The following is a 22,392-nucleotide window of genomic DNA, read 5'->3' as shown; positions in this document are numbered from 1 at the left end:
CTCTTCTACCACTGCAGTCTTTCTCACTGTCACAGCACATAATATTTAAATTACTTCGTTCCATCTCTGATCCATCTCACACTCTTTCCAGCTATCTACATCAAATTCTCAACTATTGATCTGGGCCTTGTACTCTGTAGGTCCCATGCATAATAATAATGTGGCTTTCTGTCTAATCGAACAAACACTTGTGTATGACATTGTTTCCTTTCCACTATGATACTGTCGGTGGTACAGTGTAATCTCAAATGCATAGCACATTAAATCATGGGCTAGGAGGTTAACAGGACAATGGTCTGAGCAAAGAAAGGACTGTTTCTTTATCCTTATCTCTAATAGACAGGGGAACTGTCTCTCTGTGGAGGTCAACAAACTCTTGTTGACCTCCACTATCTCCCACTGTCTTGATAGTTCTAACATCAAAGAGTGGGGCTCTGGCTTGGCCCAATCTTCTGCATTCAAGATGGCCCTGAGTCAATAAATAATGCGATTGGCTTGTTTTTTTTAAATTCTTAAATATTTTGTTGATTTAAATGCTTCTGTAATTGTCTTCCTGTCTTTCTAGGTCATCGGTCATAGGTGTTCATGTACTGGGGCAACTTCTGTTTTCCGTCTGCCTCTTCCAACTGTCATTAACCTGTATCTCCTCCTCTGTCAGTCTGAGTCCCCTTGGCTGGCTGTCACATCTGACAAATTGTGTTAATCTCCCACGTGTCCCTCTTGCTCTGGTTCAGTGCATTCTCTGACCCAGTAATAAAATGTTCCCCCATCAGTTGCAACCTCATACCTCTGAGGCTATGGTAGGTGGGCAGCTGGGCAGCTGGAAAAAAAGTGTGCTGGTCCTGGTCCACCTCTTCTGATAAGATCACTCTAGTGGTTACACTGAACGTATTACTTATTAACACTATTGTAGCCCACACAGTTCTCTACAATCCCAGCCGTCACCGAGTCTGAAATTGATCACAGAAAGACAGTCTTGTACTCTAGACTAGAGCTAGTAAAGTGTTCTCCCCAATAGTAAAAGCAGAAGCCAGTAATTTCCCAGTGACTATGTCACGTCATCTACACAATAACACTTCTACCGAGCTGTATTAGTCTGTCATCATTCATTTATATTTAATTAATCATTAATTGGTCCCAACACAAGCTCTTCTCCTGTCTGGCCCCCCAGTGGTGGAATCAACTCCCCACCTCCATCAGAGATACTGACTGTCTCTCCACCTTCAAGAAAAGGCTCAAGACGCACTTGTTCCGGGAGTACAACGGTACTTAGGAATGGTTCACTTGACCCGATGTTAGTTTCCTCAAGGATCACAATGACTCTTGCTTAGAGACTTGTTGCTCTTGTGGTTAGTGGTAACTGTTTTAAATTTTTGTTCTCGCTGTGATATATTGTTTTTATTACTGTTGCTTGCTTTTTTCCACAGGTACACTTGCACTTATAGCGGTTCATGTTGTTTAATTGTAACTTGTTTAACTACATGCTCTTATGGTTCTTCCCTTTGGCACTTACTTTGGTTGTTCACAATGTGTGCTTCATGTTTTGGCTACTCGCGATGTTTTTTGGCTATCTTGTTGTTATGATCAGTGACCTATGCACTTTGTAAAGCTCTCTCTTGGAAGTCGCTTTGGAGAAAAGCGTCTGCTAAATGAATAAATGTAAATGTAATTGCTATTAAAAACCCTCCCTTAACCCAGCCGTCCTCCAGAACTACAGACCAGTATCACTGCTACCCTTCTTTTCAAAAACAATTAAACGCGCTGTATCTAACCAACTGTCAAACTTTCTCTCTCAGAACAACCTGCTTGACCCCAACCAATCGGGCTTCAAGACTGGCCACTCCACAGAAACTTCCCTCCTGTCAGTCACCACTGCCCTCCAGTCTGCCAGATCGGCTTTGAGGTCATCCATCATCATTCTGCTGGACCTTTCTGCAGCGTTTGATACGGTTAACCATCAGATCCTGCTCGCCAGACGTTCAGAAATGGGCATCACTGGCACTGCACTTCAGTGGATCTCATCCTACCTGTCGAGAAGATCCTACCAGGTCTCCTGGAGAGGCAAAGTGTCAGGACCCCGCCAGCTCTCCACTGGTGTCCCACAGGGCTCCGTCCTTGGACCCCTCCTCTTCTCCCTCTACACCACCTCACTTGGACCAATCATCACCTCCCATGGGTTCTCCTACCACTGCTACGCTGACAACACGCAGCTGTACCTGTTGTTCCCCCCGACTGATCTCAGCTAGGATCGAGGCCTGCCTCACAGACATCTCCGCCTGGATGACGGAGCACCACCTCCAGCTGAACCTCGCCAAAACAGAACTCCTCATCATCCCGGCCAAACCCTCCATCTCCCACGATCTCTCAATCACCCTGGGATTGGCGACGGTGACTCCTTCATCCTCTGCCAGGAACCTCGGGGTGACCATGGATGACGAGCTCTCCCTCACAGCCCACATTGCTGCGGTCTCCCGGTCGTGTGGATTCACCCTCTACAACATCCGGAAGATCAGGAGATACCTGTCTGAGCATTCCACCCAGCTGCTAGTCCAAGCACTTGTCCTCTCAAAGTTGGACTACTGCAACTCGCTGCTCGCCGTTCTCCCAGCATGCGCAACCCGTCCTCTCCAGAGGATTCAGAACGCGGCGGCCCGTCTGGTCTTCAATCTACCCAGACGCTCCCATGTTACCCCGCTCCCGCACTTGTTCCGGGAGTACAACGGCACTTAGGAATGCTTGGCTGGACCTGATGTTAGTTTCCTCAAGGATCACTGACTCGTATTGAGAGACCTGTTGCTCTTGTTGGTTAGTTGTAACGGTTTCAAATTCTTGTACTCGCTGTGAAATATTTTACTTTTTTACTGTTGATTGCTTTTCTACAGGTACTGTAGCACTGTTGCACTTTTTGAGGTTCATGTTGTTTAATTGTAACTTGTTTAACTGCATGCTCTTATGGTTCTTCCCCTTTGGCACTTATTTGGTTTTCCACAATATATGCTTCATGTTTTGGCTGCTCGCAATGTTTGGGGCTATCTCATTGTTATGATCAGTGACCTATGCTCTTTTGTAAAGCTCTCTCTTGGAAGTCGCATTGGATAAAAGTGTCTGCTAAATACATAAATGTAAATGTAGGTAAGGTGGCTTGTGCATACTGTAATTGCCATTAGATGGACTTATAAGAGCACCCGGTCCCAACACAAGCTCTTCTCCTGTCTCGACCTCCCAATGGTGGAATCAGCTCCCCACCTCCATCAGAGACACTGACTCTCCCCACCTTCAAGAAAAGGCTTAAGACACACTTGTTCCAGGAGTACAACGGTACTTAGGAATAATTTGCTGGACCTGATGCTAGTTTCCTCCAGGATCACAATGACTCTTATTGAGAGACTTATTTCTCTTGTTGGTTGTAACAGATTTAGATTGTTGTACTCGCTTTGAAATATTTTACTGTTGATTGCTTTTCTACAGGTACACTCTTGCACTTTTTGAGGTTCATGTTGTTTAATTGTAACTTGTTTAACTGCATGCTCTTATGGTTTTTCCCTTTGGCACTTATTTGTTTTTTCACAATGTATGCATCATGCTTTGGCTGCCCGCAATGCACCACTATGCACTTTTGTAAAGCACTGTCCTGGAAGTTGCTTTGGATAAAAGCGTCTGCTAAATGCATACCCTAATAAATGTACACAACTTCAGGTTCCGCTTTGTACGGAAACTGTTACGTTACGGACATATCAAAGAGCCAATAGATAGTAACCATAGGCAAATCACAACGCAAGTAGGCGTGTTGTTCTCTAACCATTGACGGTTTGTGAAGTGCAAGAGCAGGTAAGCAATATTTTTGTCTTATTATTTGCACCAAGTTTTATTGAGTGTGACAGCTATCACAAAACGAAAAGCGGCTGCATACACAGAATAATAATTCTTTTTCACGTTAAATGCGTTTTAATGTGCTGGCGACCACCAGCTAAACCAGCTAGCATAACTAGCTAGCTAACGTTGCTGGATACTAGCTCCAACGTAATCATTATCATTGACAACAACAGCAGCGGTAGCACTACTATAGTAATGCTAGTTGTAGCTAGGCTAGTAGCTAACTAGCGTAGTTAACTACTGTCTGTAGAAAAATTACATAAAGATTGGGAAAAGTATAACACTGTACCACTGTACCATGTTAGAACCCCCCCTCCCCCGACTACACATCCACTGCACTGTCGCCAGGTAATCTGTTGTAATGTAGCCTGGACTTCTTAACCAGCTGCAGTAGTTAAGACTAGCAAAGCTGTGAAACAAGTTGCTTGATAAACATGATGAGTAGCTAGCTACTACAGTACTGCTGCTAGACAATATTTTCCTACAAAACTGGAGGTAGTTGCCCAATATAGACTACTATTCATTACTCAATAACTGATCTCAGTGTGTTTAAACAATACACGATCTACTGTACTAGCCAATATTGGCACTGTTAGATCGTTATGGTAGTTGTTGTTATTACTGTTGCTGCAGTAGTTTTTGGAAACGTGAGGGAAACTGTAGACACTTTCACGTGAAGTTTGACATTACACTTTCTAATTTAACATGTATTACCTTAACCTTAAGGACAAATCATTCGGAAATTGGACCCAATACTTGCCAGTGCGATCCAGTGGCAAAAAATGGATAACACCGTCCAGGTATGTGAACAGTTACAGTAGATTAATTTATTGTGGCAATGATCAGTCACCTCATTATAAATGTAAATAATATGTTATTACAGTACTTGAAGTACTGTCAAGTATGCCATTAATAGTCTATTGACTGTAATTAATTGTAGCCTAAATAATATAGTTGCAGAAAGCTTCTATTCACAGAATGATTTGCCCATTAGTGGTACAAGCAACCTTTCTTCATTTACTCATAAGTCTTTGCTTATTATTACTTAACAATATTCACTTATTGCTCATAAGATACACACTAAAAGCTAGTATTTAAACATAACAGGCTGCATGCACTGTGTTAGCACAGTAATATACATCCCTATGGTGTATGATACAAAAGCAGACACTGCAGACTACCCACAAGGTAGTCAAACAGGAACACAATTTTAACATTCCCATACAACCAATGATTGACCTTAAAATGTGTTGTTTGACATCATAGTTGGGTGGGTGCTTGGTTTGAGCAGTTGAAATATATATTACTGTCTCATAGATTATTTGCAGTTGCATTTACATGTTGATGAATGTCTGGTTTTCGATCATTATTAGCAAATTATAAATATTTCCTTTTGTATACGTTTTTTTTTACACACATTTCTTGCTTTTACACAAAGGAACACAAAATATTGGGGAATAATGCAATAACAGCTTGGAACAGGAATATATATTGCTGAAAATGGTTTGATATTGGTGTCAAGATACTTTGAACATTTATTGATAATTATGAGCACTGCATATTCATTTGTTGTAGCTAAATATAACAGACAGATTCATGACACCGTAGTTTTGAGTCCTTTATTTTTGGTATTCAGCTTTTAATCATCATTTTTTCAGTCATTTTTTGATCCCCATCGTGTAGTTTATGAGCTGTACTTCACTCTAGCGGCGAGTACGAGAAATGTCTCCCGCCTACCAGCAACACCACCACCTCAATGTTTGTCAGAGAGTCATACTCAAATCCGAGGGAGAGGAGCTAAGCCGCCATTTTCTGAGCGTCTCTCCCTAAAACGCGAAAAAGCCTCCCAGGAAACTGGCGTTTGAAAGACATTTGCAAACCAACGAACGGAGTTTTGGATAAGGAATTGTTGTAAAATAACTTACGTGAGAAGTAATTTGGATAAGGACAGACATTTTTTTGGCCTTGCCATGTATTAATAGCAGCGGCGAGGCGAGCTACCGCGTTAGCAGGCAAGCAAGGTGTAGTTAGTTGATTCGCCCATTGCTTGGTTCCGGAACGAACCAAACCGGCTCTATATATTGGGGTTTTGACCAAGTTTATATATTTTTTGATATAGTAATGGAAGATTAGTATACCGTTGCCGTGTTCTGGTCATATTACTTTACATTTGCCCTCAAAAACTGCGGGGGATTGTAGGCGAAATTCCCTCGGATAGTGCACTCGTCACGTGGTAGGTTCCTCCTTTTTCTTTGTTAGCAAGCTAGCATCGAAGAAGGGAATGACTTACTAAAGCTAGCGACGAGCGTTTGACACCCAACTATCATCAGATCAGGACAGTAAACTAGCAAGCTTCAACACAAGAAAACAAAGCGTTTCCAGAAACATATGCAATGCTCTACTTATAAAATAGGGCCATATATCATTAACAGCTCTGTGTTTTTGCAATTTTTTAACTAAATTATTCTACCTAATGTTAGCTAGACAACGTCAGCCAACTGGCTGTAGTGTGTATGTGATATTTGGCAGTAACTATCTCGCGTTAGTTGTTATTGTGCTTGATGCACATGTCGGGCGAAGTCGTTTATAATCTTGAATGCCGTACTAGCTACGATGGTTATCGAGACATTTGCCTGCTATTATCTTGCCCATGATAATGTTATTACATTTGTGTTTACATTGTCAACCAACGTCGCCAACAGGGCACTAAATAACCTTTAGCCAGTTTGCTAATTAGATTGACAATGTATCTCTATTGGGGGGAACTAGATTGTTCAACCAGTGGCCAAATATATTGCAGATCACATAGACAATACTGTCGGCTTATTAGCTAACGTGCATAATTGTACTTTGCAAACGCATTAGCGTTTCCTAGTTGGCCAATTGATTGTATTGTTGGACATTAAGGTATCAGATTGTTAGACACATTTTCCTGTTGACGTTTGTCGTCGAACATATGCTGATTACGGTGGCGGATAAAATGTTTATTTTCGTAGCAGCTCTCATAAACTTACGTTTGTCAACACTGGGGTGCATTATTTGCATGCAGTGAGGGCAACATTAGCTAGCCAATGTCGAAGGGTTTGACTCCGATTCTATCACGCATTTGACAGTAAAATATACAACTAAGCGTATGGTGGTGTGGTTTATGTTGGTCCTGAAGTGAAACGTTCTATCTCGATCTCGTTCTATTTGAAAACATAAATGCCATTTCATAAATTGGAGAAGGTTTGGCCTTATATTATTGCCCTACATACTCAGTGCTAATGGATAGTCTACTTTATGTTTAAAAAATGTGTATATAAAAAAAATAATCCGAAGAGGAACACTATATGATTTATATCGTTAATGCGAACGATAAAATAATATGCGAACACAGAGTGGATATGTCACAGCGAATGGGCGGTTTTACGTGGATGGATTGGATTGCATAATCTCCCTCAGAAATACCAACATGGCGTTGTGCGCGCTCACCAGAAACTGCGGTGAAATACTGAACCACTTATTCATCTAGCGTGACAGATGATACAAGCAGCAGAACGTATTTTTCATTTTCTGATTTCTCCTAGAATTTAAATACATGAATGAGTATTCCTCTGGAGTGACACATACATTCTACGTTGGCCTTTTTGATTGCCAGTCAAAAACGTTACATCATTACAATTAAGGCTACAAATCATTGAATCCAAGTTATGAGGTGTTCATGTATGTAACTTAAAATGACATGGGAAGTTGTGACATGTTTTGTGCCATTATGTGGACAACTTTCCTTGCTTATGAGCCTCTATGACCCTGGTGTGACTGCTCAGTAGGGCACATGCAAGGCAGTAGGTTTTGAATAATTTGCATTGTCTTGCCATCCTTTTGTCATACATCCCTTGAATTCAGTGGGCACAGAATTTGTTAAAGCGCTCCGGAAGAGGGTTAATCTGTGAAGGCCACCTTGTTGATACAGGTATGAGTGTAGTTGGATGTTCAGTTACATTTCCTGTTGGGTATGTTGGTAGGTTTGTCACCTTCACCCCAAGGTCAAGGAGTGTGCCCCTCTTCCCAATTAAATCAAATTAGGCAGCAGAAGGAGGTATATGCTTGAAAATCCTCTTTGGGAATTGTTTTTGAATAAGTATTTTGTCTGTTGCTTGTAGTGAAGTAACAATTTTTTTTCTTTCCCCATTCCACAGAATTCTTGCATGCACAAAGACAGTCAGTTACCACATAAAATGACAATCCTGTTAAGTGTCGTGGTTCAGAACTGCTCTTTACCTAGCAACATGGTCTGGCTGAGTATAGGATATTTTACTGCATTTGTTAGCTCTGTTTTTATTTTTGCTTTACTAAGACTAAATTGCTTTCCACGTGTCCTGCTCAAGGCAAGTGGATTTTGCTTACGTTTCCAAACTGTTTTAGATTTTCAGGCAGAAATCAAGCAGACAAGCTTTACTGAAAGGCCTGGTCTAAAGTGTTGTCAATACATAAATGGAGACCATGTAATTTTTATTGGTGGTTGGTCCCATAAAATGGGAGTTCGGGTCAAATGATTGGGTTAATGATGGGATCTGTTGAAAAGACAGTGGTAGCTCATCCCAATCATAACAGCATTCTCTATCAAATGTGTTATTGATGACGGACCTTGTTTCATGTATCTCCCAACCCTCTTCCTGTCTCTTTCTCAGGCTGTCTGGTGGGGCAGTAAGCGGGTGGTGTGGAGCAGGCTGCGGTGCCCGTCTCTCTGCACTGCATGGCTGCGATGGCGCCCGCTCTCACCGACGCCCCAGCCGAAGCTCACCACATCCGCTTCAAACTGGCTGCCCCGTCCTCCAGCCTCTCACCGGGCAGCGCAGAGAACAACGGCAACGCCAGCAACATCCTTATCCACAGCAACGGCACCACCGTCAAGCGCAAGACCTCTGCCGGCGAAGAACGTTCCCTGGACTTCTGTGGCGGTAACAAGAACCAGGAGCAGCAGCAGCCACAGCAGCTCCATCACCCAGACTCCGTGCCCCCAGCCTCTACCCTAGGCAAGCTCCAACCGCTGGTGGCCTCTTACTTGTGCTCTGATGTGACACCTGTTCCTTCCACTAAGGAGTCCATTAAACTGCAAGGTGTTCTCATTAAACAGTCCGTGCTGAAAAGCCACGGTATCCTGCCCAGCTCCCTGTTTAACGGCGGAGATTTCCTGTTGAGAAAGCGACAGACCTTTGAACTTTCGGGGGGCCAGTTGAAGAGCCTCATGAGCGGCAGCACTAACAGCGGGAGCCAGTCCATGGCACCTGTCAACGGGCTCGCCAAGAAATTGGCGATGTCCGGCGCTGGATGCATGGTGGCGTTGAACGGCAACAAGCCCTCTGCCTCGGCAAGCGACTCTCAGCCTCTGGCACCATCCCTGGACTCCAAGGCCCTGATGGGCACCCTTTCTGGGCATGTTCTTCTAAAGGGAAACTTAAAACAAAAGCATTCCTCAGGGGGTTCTCAGAGTGCAGAAGGAAACAACCTCCAATTGCTGTCACCTCTCTCTACTACGCCTTCCCTCTCTTCCCACTGCAAGGCTCAGTCCGATGAGCAGTTGGACTCTGAGCGCGAAGTGGCTCGTTTGGATACACTTACAAATCCAACACAGGTGTCTGTGACCAATGAGGAGAATTCCGGAAACGTCCAGCAGGGCTCACCAACACGCTTGCCAACATCCCCGTTTCATCCCCTCTCCTCCACCACCTCCTCCCTGGGCAGCCTTGATGCCCAGGTGAGGGAGCGCACGCTGCTCAGCGGCAGTCGCCAGGGCGAGATCGAGGGCCGCCTGTGGCAGCTCCGTAAACGCCTTCAGGTGGTTCAGGCCAAGCAGGTGGAACGGCACCTCCAGCACCAGCTGGGCGGCTTTTTGGACTCTGCCCTCGGCCGGGCGCCGGATGCCAGCCACAGAACGGAGGCTGGTGCCTCCTCGACGACCTCTTGGAGGACTGGCCGGCACTTCTCCAGCCCCGGGGACAGCCTAGGTCGATTCATAAAGAGCGGCTCCATGCCTTCTGAGCTGCAGAGGCTCTACCTCAGCGGCACAGCCAACCTGCGTTCATCCGAGCACGCGTTTGACTCGGACGTGACGGAGAGCAGTTCTGGGGGGGACTCTGACCTGGAGGAGGAGGAGCTGAGCAGAGTTGACATTGAGCAGCGACACATCAAAATGTAAGTGTCAGCACTGGCTGAGTGTTAGGACTTTGTTTGGATTAGGGATATGGCCAGTCGTGGTGTTATGAACCAGCCAAACAACCTGAAAGCGGTATAACACGCTTGGACATCCAGCTATGCGTAAATTAGGAAAGGCTCACAATGCCTCCCTTCTGCAGAATAACTGCATCCAAGGTTCATCCTCAGCCTCAAGCAAAACATGTAATCTTCCTAATCTGTTTATCTGTCTGAAGGGAGCAAAATAGGAGTGTAGTAGATGGAGAGGTGAGATTATAGTTTTCGCTTATGTGGCACACAAGAATTATATCATGGTTTTACAATGGATCTCTCGTTTGCCACAAAAAAAAGTCCCTGCTTTTCCAGCTCTACTGTTTATTTGCTTTCAAAGCCAGCAGGTGCTAATCGCAATTAGTGATGCCTTATTTCATTCCGTGCTTAGGTTTAACTCTAGGGTAAGGGGAAGAGATGTGCCAGTTGATAAGAGAGCCTTCATCTTTGAAAGTATCTACACTTAAAATATTCACTGTAAAAGCTCAATAACAGTACTCGTAAGGCTGAAGCAAAGCAAGCAGGTGCCCAAATAATAACTGATGTTTTGGTTTGAAATGAAACAAGGGAACGTAGGGGGTTTCATACAGAAGGTGTCAGTTTCATACATTTAGTTTTTGCTGTCTTCAGTGTTTACATTACCGGAGACTTGCAGATTTATTCCTTGTTGTACTGAAAGCCCCTCATTGCTGCATTAGAACATTTGAAAGCAAAAATAGATCGCCAGCTGGGTCAGTAGCATTAATGGACTTGCTGACCTGTGTAGGGTTTGTAGATGATTAACAAAAGCAGTTTAGAACGGTGATTTTACAGCCTTTCTCGTTGCCTTTGGACCATTGACCTAAATATCCTTGCAGTCATACAGAGAGCTACAGAGAAGGCTGGGGTACTAGCGCATCCTTAATATTAGGCTTATTCTTAGACAGGGTTAGGTGGACAAACTCTGTAACATCCTATTTTCATGTGCTCATGTATTGGTGATGGAAAACTATGTTGGGATTGTGTTCTCTGGTACAGTGAAACAGTACTAACATTTTACAATGGAAGGATATAGCATACTGTTGGACAGCTGTGTTCATTTTCAGGGTCAGTTGTTATTACTTAACCCACACAGCTTACTATCAAATTTAGTCTGTTTTTTAGACCACTGGTATTTGACTTACACCCGCTTTACATTATTGTCAATGTTGAGAAATTGAAGGTTAACTTGAAGTCCTACATTGGCGGTATTAATTTCATCAGCCTGTGTTCTAGATGCTGTTTCTTACAACTCTAATGAGTGATCTAATTATTGGTGGCTATCCAAGATTGTGTGTGTGTGTGTGTGTGTTTCAGTGCCGTGGGAACCTAAATATCAACTAAGAGACATACTTTTTAGCTGGCCTTTAGGTTTACTGTAGTCATAAACTCTTTAAAATTAGGTTGATCCTGCAATTACATCTCAAAAACCTCACTGTTATAAATGTTGTCTTTGAAATCAGGTGACCACTTAGCCGAGTCATGTCGTGTCATAGATCAGAATTACTCTGCAGTCTAGTAGCCGTGTTTCCCTTTGCGACTTTTCCTCTCTGTCTGTCTGTGTGTGTGTGTGTGTGTGTGTGTGTGTGTGTGTGTGTGTGTGTGTGTGTGTGTGTGTGTGTGTGTGTGTGTGTGTGTGTGTGTGTGTGTGTGTGTGTGTGTGTGTGTGTGTGTGTGTGTGTGTGTGTGTGTGTGTGTGTGTGTGTGTGTGTGTGTGTGTGTGTGTGTGTGTGTGTGTGTGTGTGTGTGTGTGTGTGTGTGTGTGTGTGTGTGTGTGTGTGTGTGTGTGTGTGTGTGTGTGTGTGTGTGTGTGTGTGTGTGTGTGTGTGTGTGTGTGTGTGTGTGTGTGTGTGTGTGTGTGTGTGTGTGTGTGTGTGTGTGCGCGCGCGCGCGCGTGCGTGCGTGCGTGCGTGCGTGCAAATGTTCCCGTCCTGTTGGACACATCTGGATTTGTTTAGCTCGGCCGAGTTCCCCCCGAACATGAACCCATGGCGTTACATAACCCCTCTCTTTACGTAATCAGTGCAGCTCTCTTTTGGAGCTCTCCCCCACTCACACCCCACACCAGCTTCCTCTATTCTTCATGTAGCTCCCAAGCACCAGGTCCTGTTCACACTTCCTCTAAAGATAGGAGTTTACAGGCAGTCTAAAGCCCAAAACACACGAAACCAATAGGTGAACCGCACTCTGCTGGTTTGGTGTGATGACCCATTTGGCTTACGTTATAGAAGAATAGGATCTGAGGCCAAAAAGCTTTGCTGGTTTTCAATTCGACTTGGTGACAGTCATCAATATTGTATAGTAACCCATATTCTGTTTCATTTCTTTGCATTATAAACCCGCATGCTCAAGAGGATGAAATGTTACAAAAAAAAAATCAAATGTGACTTAATCTTGAAGTAGGTCAGCAATTATTGATTAAGGCGTGCAATATTTAACTTGCCAGCTTTTTCTTCTTGTGCGCATGCCCAGAAGGTTCTGTGCAAAGAAAGTGTAATGTAAACACTGCATTTTAATGACTTATGATAATGTTTTGTCCAACTGGAGCACTGAATCATCAAACATCCTCATGGCTGGCATGCCTGCCTGCATAATTCCTGTTTATCTTTTGTGGCTCTAATTCAAATTGTCCCACTTTCTCAAGTCTGTAGTACCCAAATTACATTTCTAATGTTTTGAAAACAAAAATGAAAAGACTATCATGTCTTAATAGTTTTCAGATTGTATGCACTGATCATCAATCATACCTGTGTTTTTTGTTGTGATGGTAATTTGTTTCTGTTTTAGAAGTCTACTTTCACTGCCTTTTGTGGTGCATCGTAAATAAGTTAGCATGAATGGAAACAAAATAATTTATATTCATTTTTTTTTTTGGTTTTGCCTTGTGGAAACATTAACGAAATGTTACTTTAGTTCTCAAAAGTCATTCAGGTATAGCTTTGGGTTGCTATGATTAGAATGAGACATACCAAGATACAGATATAAATAAAGAAAGAAAGAAGCATGATGTTGATGGCGTTTAGCTAAAGAAGGGAGAGAGACAGATGTTGCAACAGTACTGAAAAGCCACAACTAGCTATTATTAGCATCCTCAAGCAAGCTGGAGCTGCTGGTCACGACTAAAAAGTATCAGTATGATAGGCTATAAGTTAACGTGAAGACATTGCTAAAAAGGAAGCCCATCGATTTAAGTTTTCAACAAAAAGAGATGTAAGAAAAGGAATTGGGCGAGGGGAATTCGCAAAGTTCAGCTGAGAAAACAACTTTGCAAGGTTCACCTGCGGTGGCTAATGTTAACATGGTGGCTAGTAATGACTGGGGCAGGTGAGAAAATGTTAGCGGAGCAACTGTGACCCCCTTTGTCACTTAAGCATCCACTGGAGCCGGCAGAGGGACAACACAGATTTAAGTGTTCAAGTGTTTGAAAATGTTCCCCTGGCAAGAGTTTGAAAACGTAATTTTCTGCAAATATTGTAAATAGAAGAAAGACGGGCAATTAATAACTTTTAAAAACCTTGGCGGAAGGGAAAAGGCCTGCATGTAAAACTATGGAATGTCATTGTTTTGACTAGTGAGCCAATATTTATGTAAATATTAGAAATGGCTTTTTGTTATCCAGGATAAGGAGGTGGGTAAACATGTGGGCCAGTGACTTGAACATTTGAGCTTTTTTTCACCCTATCACTGTTACGGTAAAAAAAAAAAAACTTGAAAAGCATTTAATCCTGGGAAAATCTGAATTTGCTGTTGTGTAGGACCTGGCTCCAGTGGTATTGTGCATCAGCCAGTCTGGATCCATGTGTGTGCATGCTCCTTTCCCCCCTCAAAGCAGTCAGCAGTGAGTGAATCCAGCAAAGGGAAGCAAATAGTGTAAAGACCTGCCTGTCTGTGCAGCTAGAACAACGACCCTATCCATGCGGGTCACTTTCTCTGGTAAACTTGCGTCCCACTTCTAGTCTTGAGCCTGTAGGCTTTGCAGGGTATTGAGCATGTAAATTTTTGGCGGTGTGCTGTCGGTATTGACACCGTTCCCCCCCCCCACCCTCTCTCTTTCTGGTATATCGGTGCGTGGTACCGTGTGGCATATGCTGTGTCTATAGAAGCGCTATGTTTGGGAATGTGCTGACGAGGAGAAAATGAGGTCGTGAGCGTTGGGTGCTTTGTGCCGGAAAGGGGGAGGACGGTGTGTGAAGACGAGGCTATCTATATCAACTTATCTGGATTTCATACACACACACACACACACACACTCGATTCCTCACACTCATTGTGCCTATGCCCTTAAACTACACACCGTAGCTACAGTTGTGTTTGCTGTACTAGCATAGACATGAGCAAGTGACCGCATAGCTTTTTTTAGTTTGCGTGTGGGCGTTCTTCATGTTTTTGAATTACTGATTAATTAAATCTTTTACCTCTTTGTGTATATAGTGTTAAAATGTTGGTATCTCATTTAAGATCAACTTTTTTAAAGGTACTGTTAACCAGTGAGCAATGTATCAACAGTGCTTGTTTAAATGTCAAATCATCCAGATATCATCACTACACAATCCAAAGTTAAGTGAAAGGCTGGGTGCAACCCAATGCAGTGGATCCTGTGAGCTACGTTTTTCCCCCTGTATTTTTTTTAGCTTCAGAAGGACACTTCGAGATGAAAAGGTGGCTTGATTAAAGGGATCAGACATCCCAGCAACATATCAGAACAGGTAGCTTGGGATCTGTCTACTGTCGCAGGACAACATTTAGTTATGGCTGCCACAGACTGAACCAATTTAGTGTCAGACTATTGGTCTGATCCTTGTGCACCATACTATTGCCCAACCCCCCACGTTAGCCCAAAATTGCTTTTTAAGTCTTGCTTGCATTTCTAGACCAGACGGGCCTCCTTACAATATCCCCTCATACCAACTTGCTGGCTTTTTAATGGGGGTAGGGCAAACCTTTTGTGGTTCAGTGTTTTCATAGTTATATTTGGGGGAAGTTTTACGTCTCCTGTTGGTACTGGGGTATATCGTATAAGAGCAGGCTTTTTCCCTCTGTGGTGTTGTATTTTTAAATGGCAGTATATTGTCAGTAAGGTTTAACTAGTTAAAGCTTACATTACACCAGCTTGGAAAGAACACACATGCAAATGTCAGGCATTGATTTTTCAAAGCAAATGTGGTTGTCTCCCGCAGGTTGCCTATTTTCTTTCGATCAATATGAAATTGTGTGTTGAGGGGTGTCATGCATGTGATGGTACATTATTGTGTGTGTGTGTTTCAGATGGAAGAGGGCAGAGAGTCGATACACGTTGGAAAGGGCCTCCATCATCAGCCACTGGAACTGGCTTCAAGCCCACATATCAGACCTGGAGTACCGCATCAGGCAGCAGACAGACATTTACCGGCAGATTCGCTCCGGCAAGGTCGGTGTCAGTTGCTTGAACACTTATTATAACAGTAATAAAAATAATACACACTAAGGTCACAATTTTTTATATTGTGCATACTTACCTTAAGGACATAAAAGGGAAAGTTCACCCCCTAAACATTTTTACATTCTCTTATCTGCAGTGCTATTTATCCTTCTAGATTGTGTAGGTGTTGCAGAGGTTTGGAAATATCGGCCGTAAAGATGGAACAAGATGGCACTCAGCTTGTGGTGCTCAAAGTGCCAAAAACTACATTTGAAAAACTCAACAGCAGTGTCTCTTCTAGAAATCCTGACCCGTTTACTCATAATAATCTTTAGACCTTGTTGTGAGCAGTTTTATGTAGGAAATTTCTTGTTCTACCAAACCCCACCCACTAGCCGTGTACTGTGTGGTCAGACAGAAGGTGGGTGCAGTTTGGGATAGATATTGCTGTTGAGTTTTTTCCCCCCAAAACCTTTTTTGGGGCGCGTTGAACACCACAAGCCGAGTATGGCCGATATCTTCAAAACTTGGCAACACACAATTTAAATAGCACTACAGGTAGTAAAAATGCTTTCTTCAGCAAAACTGGCTTGTCTTTGGAGTCAAGGTTTGATGTGATTTTCTCAGGGCTCTGTGGAGTTGGGAGGCTTGCCCCCCAGCACCCTGGTTGTAGGTGGGGTGGAAGTCAAGGCGGAGCCTGTAAGCTCGCAGGTAAGAATACACCTCTGTAGGTTTTTTGTGTTTTTTTGCCCATGTTTATTCGTATTAATTCAAACTATTTTGTTTTCAAAATCATTTAAACCATTTGATCTTTGGCACCTTTTTGAATCTCGAGGTTGTGTTGTGTGGTTTCTTCCCCTCCTGGCAGGGTGATGGTTCAGAGCGTCTGGAGCACACGGTGAACACCCACGGGCCTGGGCCATGGAGGGGTCAGAACGGAAGGCCAGTCAACGGAATCAATAGGTGGGACCTGCAGCAGTTATCAGACCTTGTGTTGATATTGGAATACTTACAATGAAACCCTTCATTGTAAGGGGGGCCCCCATATCCTAAAGAATTTATAATGGCTCTTACAACTTGTCACATGTCCTTCATTCAGGGTGGCTGAGAGCATAGACCAGAAGCCTGGCACCAAACACCAACCCGTACCTTACGACAGCTCCTGCGTGGCTGCCCGCACACGGCCCTTACTCTGCTGCAAGCGACGACGGCTTGTTCACCCCACCACTGTCCCTAACCTAAACGGACAGGTGAGTGTGCAAATGCATCTTTTAGTTTTATTACCACATACCTGGAATATCAGCCAAAAGAAGACTTGGTTTGCCATCGGCCAGGATGTCCCTGTAGTACAGTATATCATCAACATTATAAATCATATATGTTGTATTTATTTACTTACTTGATGTTTAGATATCTAACCCTTTAGTCGAGCTGAAATGAAACTTTTTTAGATCACATCCCCGATTTATAATGTTCTCTCATTTAACAATATATGCCACCCAAAAAAGACAGGAATGCATTTCTTAGTTTTCTAAAAATCCCCCCCAAAATGTATTTCTGTAAAATGAAATGACGAGTGCTTACGTATGCATGTACCATCCAATTTCAACATATCATGACATAAATCTTCAACATTTAGCTGCACAGAGCTTCTGTAGATTCTCATGAAGATTATGTAGTTGGCTAGCTAGCAACAGTATGATACATCTGTGTGTCTTTTGAGTGTTCACCACGGTCGACTCAAATTCCTCGTTATGCACCGCCTCTCCTCTTTCACTTGGAAGTATGGCACAATACGGAATATTGATTCTAGAGTTAGATTCTCCTGAAATGCAGTTTCATCTCGAATGTAAACCTTGTTCGCTTGCAATCTTGGAACAAACCAACATCTAGTCCTGTGTTTTAACCCTGAGGCTGTCCTCACCTCCTTCCAGGCCCAAAGAAGCAACAGCGTACAGTGTACCTGCAGGGTGAACATAGCCTGCGTGACGTGTGGCGGTCGGCCGACGTCCAGGGAAGACCCCCAGTATGACCTCCCCACTCTGGAGCGCCTCTCCCGTCTGGACACTGGTGTCCACCCCATCCTCTCCTTCTCTGACGGTGAGCCTCCAGCCATATTGTTTGTGCCTACGTCTCTCCTGTCCTTCTCATGAACTGAAAAGAAAGGATTGGGGAAGGTGAAGTTACAAATGTATGTTTTCTGTCCCGCTCCAGTTTCTCTACTGGGGAGGAAATTCAACGTGGAATTTGTTACTCCTCCTCACTTAAATTTGGGCTTGTAGCTTGGATAATCGCCACCACCCTCCTCCATATGACGATTCTGATAAAAATAAATAAAAAAATACAGTATTGTCCGTCAAGGTTTTGTTTTGATGTTGAATCGTTTTCCAAATTATCTGCATCATCTAAACGGCTTGTTGCTCCCTTCTTTACATGTGCTTGTCTACCTCGTCCTCAGACGTGTGTGTAGGCTTGCGTCTGCAGCAGGTGCTGAAGAGCCAGTGGCCGAGCAAGGCCCTGGAGCGGAGCAAGCCCTTGAAGAAGCTCGCCCTCAAACACAAACTCTCCTCCAAAGACAAGCACAAGTTCTCCAACTCGCTCATGGCAGTCAGTAAGTACACATGCATAGGCATGCCCATTTGCAAGCTTTCAATAGAAATAAAGGTACAATGGGTAAGATTATTTTTATTTATTTAATTTTGAGCCCCCTAAAGAGCAGTAAGCTAATTAGTTATTTAGCAACACAGACAGCTCAGTGCCAGTAGAATTGTCCATTCCAAAATTGGAGCGGCCCGCTACTTTCCTACAATCACTTTGTTCCAACAATTCTGTTCCAGCCAATTGGCGAGGCGGGCCTTTCTCCTTGGCTTATTTGATGAAAGCACTTTCAATCCAACTCAATCTGAAGGACCTGCAGGGTTCTGGCAGCTTAAGCTGTTCTTTCAGTATCGCGACACACACACAGGCACACCAGAATATCATGCCGTATCAGGATATCACATGTAATACTCGGATAACACAGATGAAGCGCCCACCCGCCTACCCATGACAGAGGCCCTCACCGTCGTCTCTCCACAGGGCTAGGTCACTACAAGGGCCGGACGGAGAAGCCGCAGAGGCAACAGCTAGACAGCGGTGTGGGCGGCGCGGCCCGCCTGGAGGGTCAGAGCCACTGTAAGGTCGATCGCCTCCAGGCCCTCTCGTCTCCCGCAACGCCTTACGACAAGAGCTACAGTCGAAAGAGGTTCCGCGAGCAATCGCTGGACAAGAGTGACTGTGAGTCACCTAAAACCTTTTTTAGACTGAGACGTGATATTATTTATTTATTTTTAACTGCAAGAACATTAGTCGTTAGTGAGTGGTGGGGGGAGTGATCTATTCAAATGTTTTGTGGTTACTTCCTCATTGGTTTGGTCATATTTGTTTATTGCTAAATCTGTATAGCGGAAATGTACTTTAGAATTAACGCAATGGACACACAATGTGAGGATACACAAGCTACAGCAATCTGGCTTAGTTTGGTTGTACGCACTGGAGACTGTGGGATTTTAATGAGTGATCTCTCTCTCGTGGGCAGCCTCTCTGAAGCTGTTCCTGGACTCTGGGAGCCCCTGCTCATCGCTAGCCAGCCTGCACTCCTCCATTCACAGCCCCCTGACCCGCCAGCTATCCACCTCCTCCGAGAGCAACACCCCCCTGGGCCCCAACAGCCAGAGTGTCCCCAACACACCTGTATGCACCTCTTCTGCAGACTTTCTGCAATATATCTTTCCCCTCAGTCATCTGATATTAGTATTTAATTACCGGGACGTGCCGTTCTTTTTCAAAAGGATTTATTGTCAAGGATGTGTAAAAAGCATCGGTGTGCCTGCTGACTGAACCGGTTTGTGTGACTGTCTTCCTCTAGCAACCCATCAAGAGGAGGCGAGGAGAGAGCTCCTTCGACATCAACAACATCGTGATCCCCATGTCCGTGGCTGCCACGACCCGCGTGGAGAAGCTGCAGTACAAAGAGATCATCACACCCAGGTGACCATCCTGACCACCATGCCTCCACTAGGCCCCGATGATCAGTAGCGGGGCGGAGAGATGTTCGAACCACTGTCATGGTGGTAGACACGGCGCTAACGCTAGCAAGCTGAGCATGATTGTATGAATGAGTGATTTGTACGACGCTGACACTTCTCAGAACGCTCACGTTTTTGTTTTTTTTACTTTCGATTTCCAGTTGGCGTGAAGCCGACGTTTTCTCCCAGCCCATGGCCGAGGAGGAAGACGACAACGAGGTAACGTCTTTACCCTGCTTCAGCTAGGCAGCTTAGCGCTGTTGCGTGTTGTGGGCCAGGTGACGCTTTTTTATTTATTTTTAACACACCTCGTTTTTGTGCCAACGTGTAGATGGAGGATCTGTCGGACGCAGCCTTCACACAGCTCCACCAGCCCTGCGAGGACCAGGAGCGCTCTCGCTGGACCTGGATGGCCCTGGCCCCGGCAAAGAGGAGGGGTAGCAGGTACGCAGCACCCTTTTTAGGGGCTCAATATCCCGTTCCACGCCCCATGTTCAATGGTATATCCGGGATCACTGGCCACTAAGACCCACACCTCTTTGATTCCCCAGGTCATACAAATCCGTCGACGGGCGGACCACCCCTCTGCTCTGTGGAACCAACCCCCCCACACCACAGCCAGCCTCCCCAGACCCGGGCCACTGCCCTCTGCTCCACGACTACAGTTACGCACCCTCGCCCATGAGCCCGCCCAGCCCCGACGCCACCTCCAACCCTCACACACCGTGCTCGCGGGACTCGCAGCGCCTGCCTTCCAGCGAGGACACTCGCTGCTCCACGCCTGACTTCACCTTTGAGGAAAGGGTATGTCCTGGACGGCTCTTGAATCTTCTTTGTGTCATTCATTGGTGTTGGTTGAAGATTTTCATTGTTAGAGAAATTCGTCATAGATGCAATTGTAAGGATGATTTAGTTGGTTGTGGCGTCTTCAAAAAAAAAATCTATGGGGGGTGGGGCACAAAGAGTCACAAGTGACCGATCTGGGTTGAAATGAACCCAATTTATCCTCACTTTATATTTCGACGTCCCACGTTTCTGATGAGATAACGTTTCTAAACTCCCATCTAGACGGTGGCACCGTGGGAGCTGAGGAACTTCCCCATGTCAGAAGACCCCGCCCCAGAGCCTGAGGTCGAGTCCGACGACGATACGAGGCAGAGGGTGCGCAGCATCTCCGGTTGCCGAGTAACTGGCTATGGCAGACTGGACTCTGAGGAGGCGGACCCCTCGCCTTGTGAGGAGGATGTCTCTAAACAGAAGGCCACCACCAACCGATGAATGACTGACGGGACGAGGTTCTCCCCCCCCCCACCTCTCCACTTTGGCATTAACAAGCAGAACCTCAAACCGGAAGAATATATTAAAAGGGTTCCTGTTGTTTGATATTCAAACATCAGTCTAATACTTTTCACAGTTTTAGTGAATATTACGGAAAATAGAAGCCTTTCCCAACACTTGTTTTTGTCACAGGAAGAAAAGAAAAAAAAGATGAAATGTTGGAAAAAAAAAAAAAACAGTATAAAACAACATGTTACAAAATTATTTCTGTAGTAGGCTAAATAATGTACATGGGGCTTAGTGGTGTTTCATATGTCGCGTGCACACTTGGTAGCACACTATGTAGCGGACAACTCAAAAGTATGGCCAAAGGGTGTTTTCTATTGACTAGTTTGCTTGTACTTCCCATGTACATTTTTAGTGGAGTGACGAATAACAAAACAAGAAGAAAAAAAAAAAGAAAAAAAAAATCCTCTCATACTTCCCCAATCAACAGGTACATTTTGGATGTAACCTCTTTTACTCAGAGGTTACTGAAATTGTAGAGCACTTCTTTTACTGCCAAGGATTTGTGTTGGTTTGCTTTGTTTTGTTTCATTCCTGACACTTTTTTTTTGTATCGTCTGTTCAAACTTTAGGCTTTGTTTGTTTTTATTTGGATGGTAATCATTCCTTTAGAATCAGGCTCCTCACACCTAGCCATCTCTCTCCAAGTCATATATGCCAGTGGGATGACTGAGTGAAAGGAGTGTGATGGAGCACTTCTCTGAATGCAGAAAAAAGAAAGAAAAATAAATGCTAATGCTTATCAGCTCAAAATAGCCCAGCAAATGGAGCTCAATAGATTAAAGGAAAAATAAAGATTATACTCTTTATCTGTCGTATCCCCCCCCCCCCCCCCACATGCCTTTATGGTCAGCAATATATTATGTTATTGTAGTCAAATTGAAACTCAAAATTCAAATCACACTGGTGGTGGATCCATTACCCACATCATCCATTCTGGGCGTACAGGTTCATGCTGGTGAATTATTGGTAGGTTTATACGTTGAAAAAAACCGTTTCTGGTTTCACTTGACAGGAATAAGAAGTGTCCTCTTGCAATTGTTTAAGATGTAGCAACTCTTTGCTAGAAGCCACCCACACCTCAGGTTTTACAGTTTTAAGGGAATATTTCTAATGCTGAGAATCATTTTGCCCCTCAGTAGGTAATTCTGATCTAAAGAGACTGCTGTTGCAAGAGGCATGTTTTTGCCATCCCACAATGTCTAAATCTCACCGCCATTTCTCCCATGAATAACTAATTGCTATGCAAAATATATGGTTGTATAATTTTACACCTGTGTTTTTATGCCACAGTCATTCAATCACTGTATTTTTTTTCTTTTGTAGTTAAGCGATATGTCGATGTACCTGTTCCATTATTGCAGCAGTAAACCTAATCAAAAGCAGACTTGTTTTTTGTAAATAGTACCATTAAAACATTTATGTTAAACTTGACATGCTAAGGTTTTCACCTCTTTATTGCAG

At 44.1% G+C, this 22,392-nt stretch overlaps 1 protein-coding gene across 1 annotated transcript; it reads left to right on the top strand.

Annotated features, from left to right (window-relative positions):
* Positions 1 to 5,666: 5,666 nt before the first annotated feature.
* On the top strand, positions 5,667 to 22,362 carry kansl1a (KAT8 regulatory NSL complex subunit 1a). Its single transcript, XM_067245529.1, has 15 exons — positions 5,667 to 6,106; positions 8,547 to 10,050; positions 15,385 to 15,526; positions 16,145 to 16,228; positions 16,386 to 16,480; positions 16,617 to 16,767; positions 17,452 to 17,617; positions 17,976 to 18,128; positions 18,596 to 18,793; positions 19,095 to 19,249; positions 19,425 to 19,546; positions 19,746 to 19,803; positions 19,916 to 20,028; positions 20,136 to 20,388; positions 20,653 to 22,362. Exons 2-15 carry the CDS (start codon positions 8,612 to 8,614, stop codon positions 20,860 to 20,862), a joined length of 3,339 nt encoding a protein of 1,112 aa, XP_067101630.1. The 5' UTR covers positions 5,667 to 6,106; positions 8,547 to 8,611; the 3' UTR covers positions 20,863 to 22,362.
* The last annotated feature ends 30 nt before the right edge of the window (positions 22,363 to 22,392 follow it).

Source organism: Osmerus mordax, chromosome 10 (genome assembly GCF_038355195.1).
Source record: "Osmerus mordax isolate fOsmMor3 chromosome 10, fOsmMor3.pri, whole genome shotgun sequence".
Classification (NCBI taxonomy): Eukaryota; Metazoa; Chordata; class Actinopteri; order Osmeriformes; family Osmeridae; genus Osmerus; species Osmerus mordax.
This window is presented reverse-complemented; position numbering and strand designations above follow the sequence as displayed.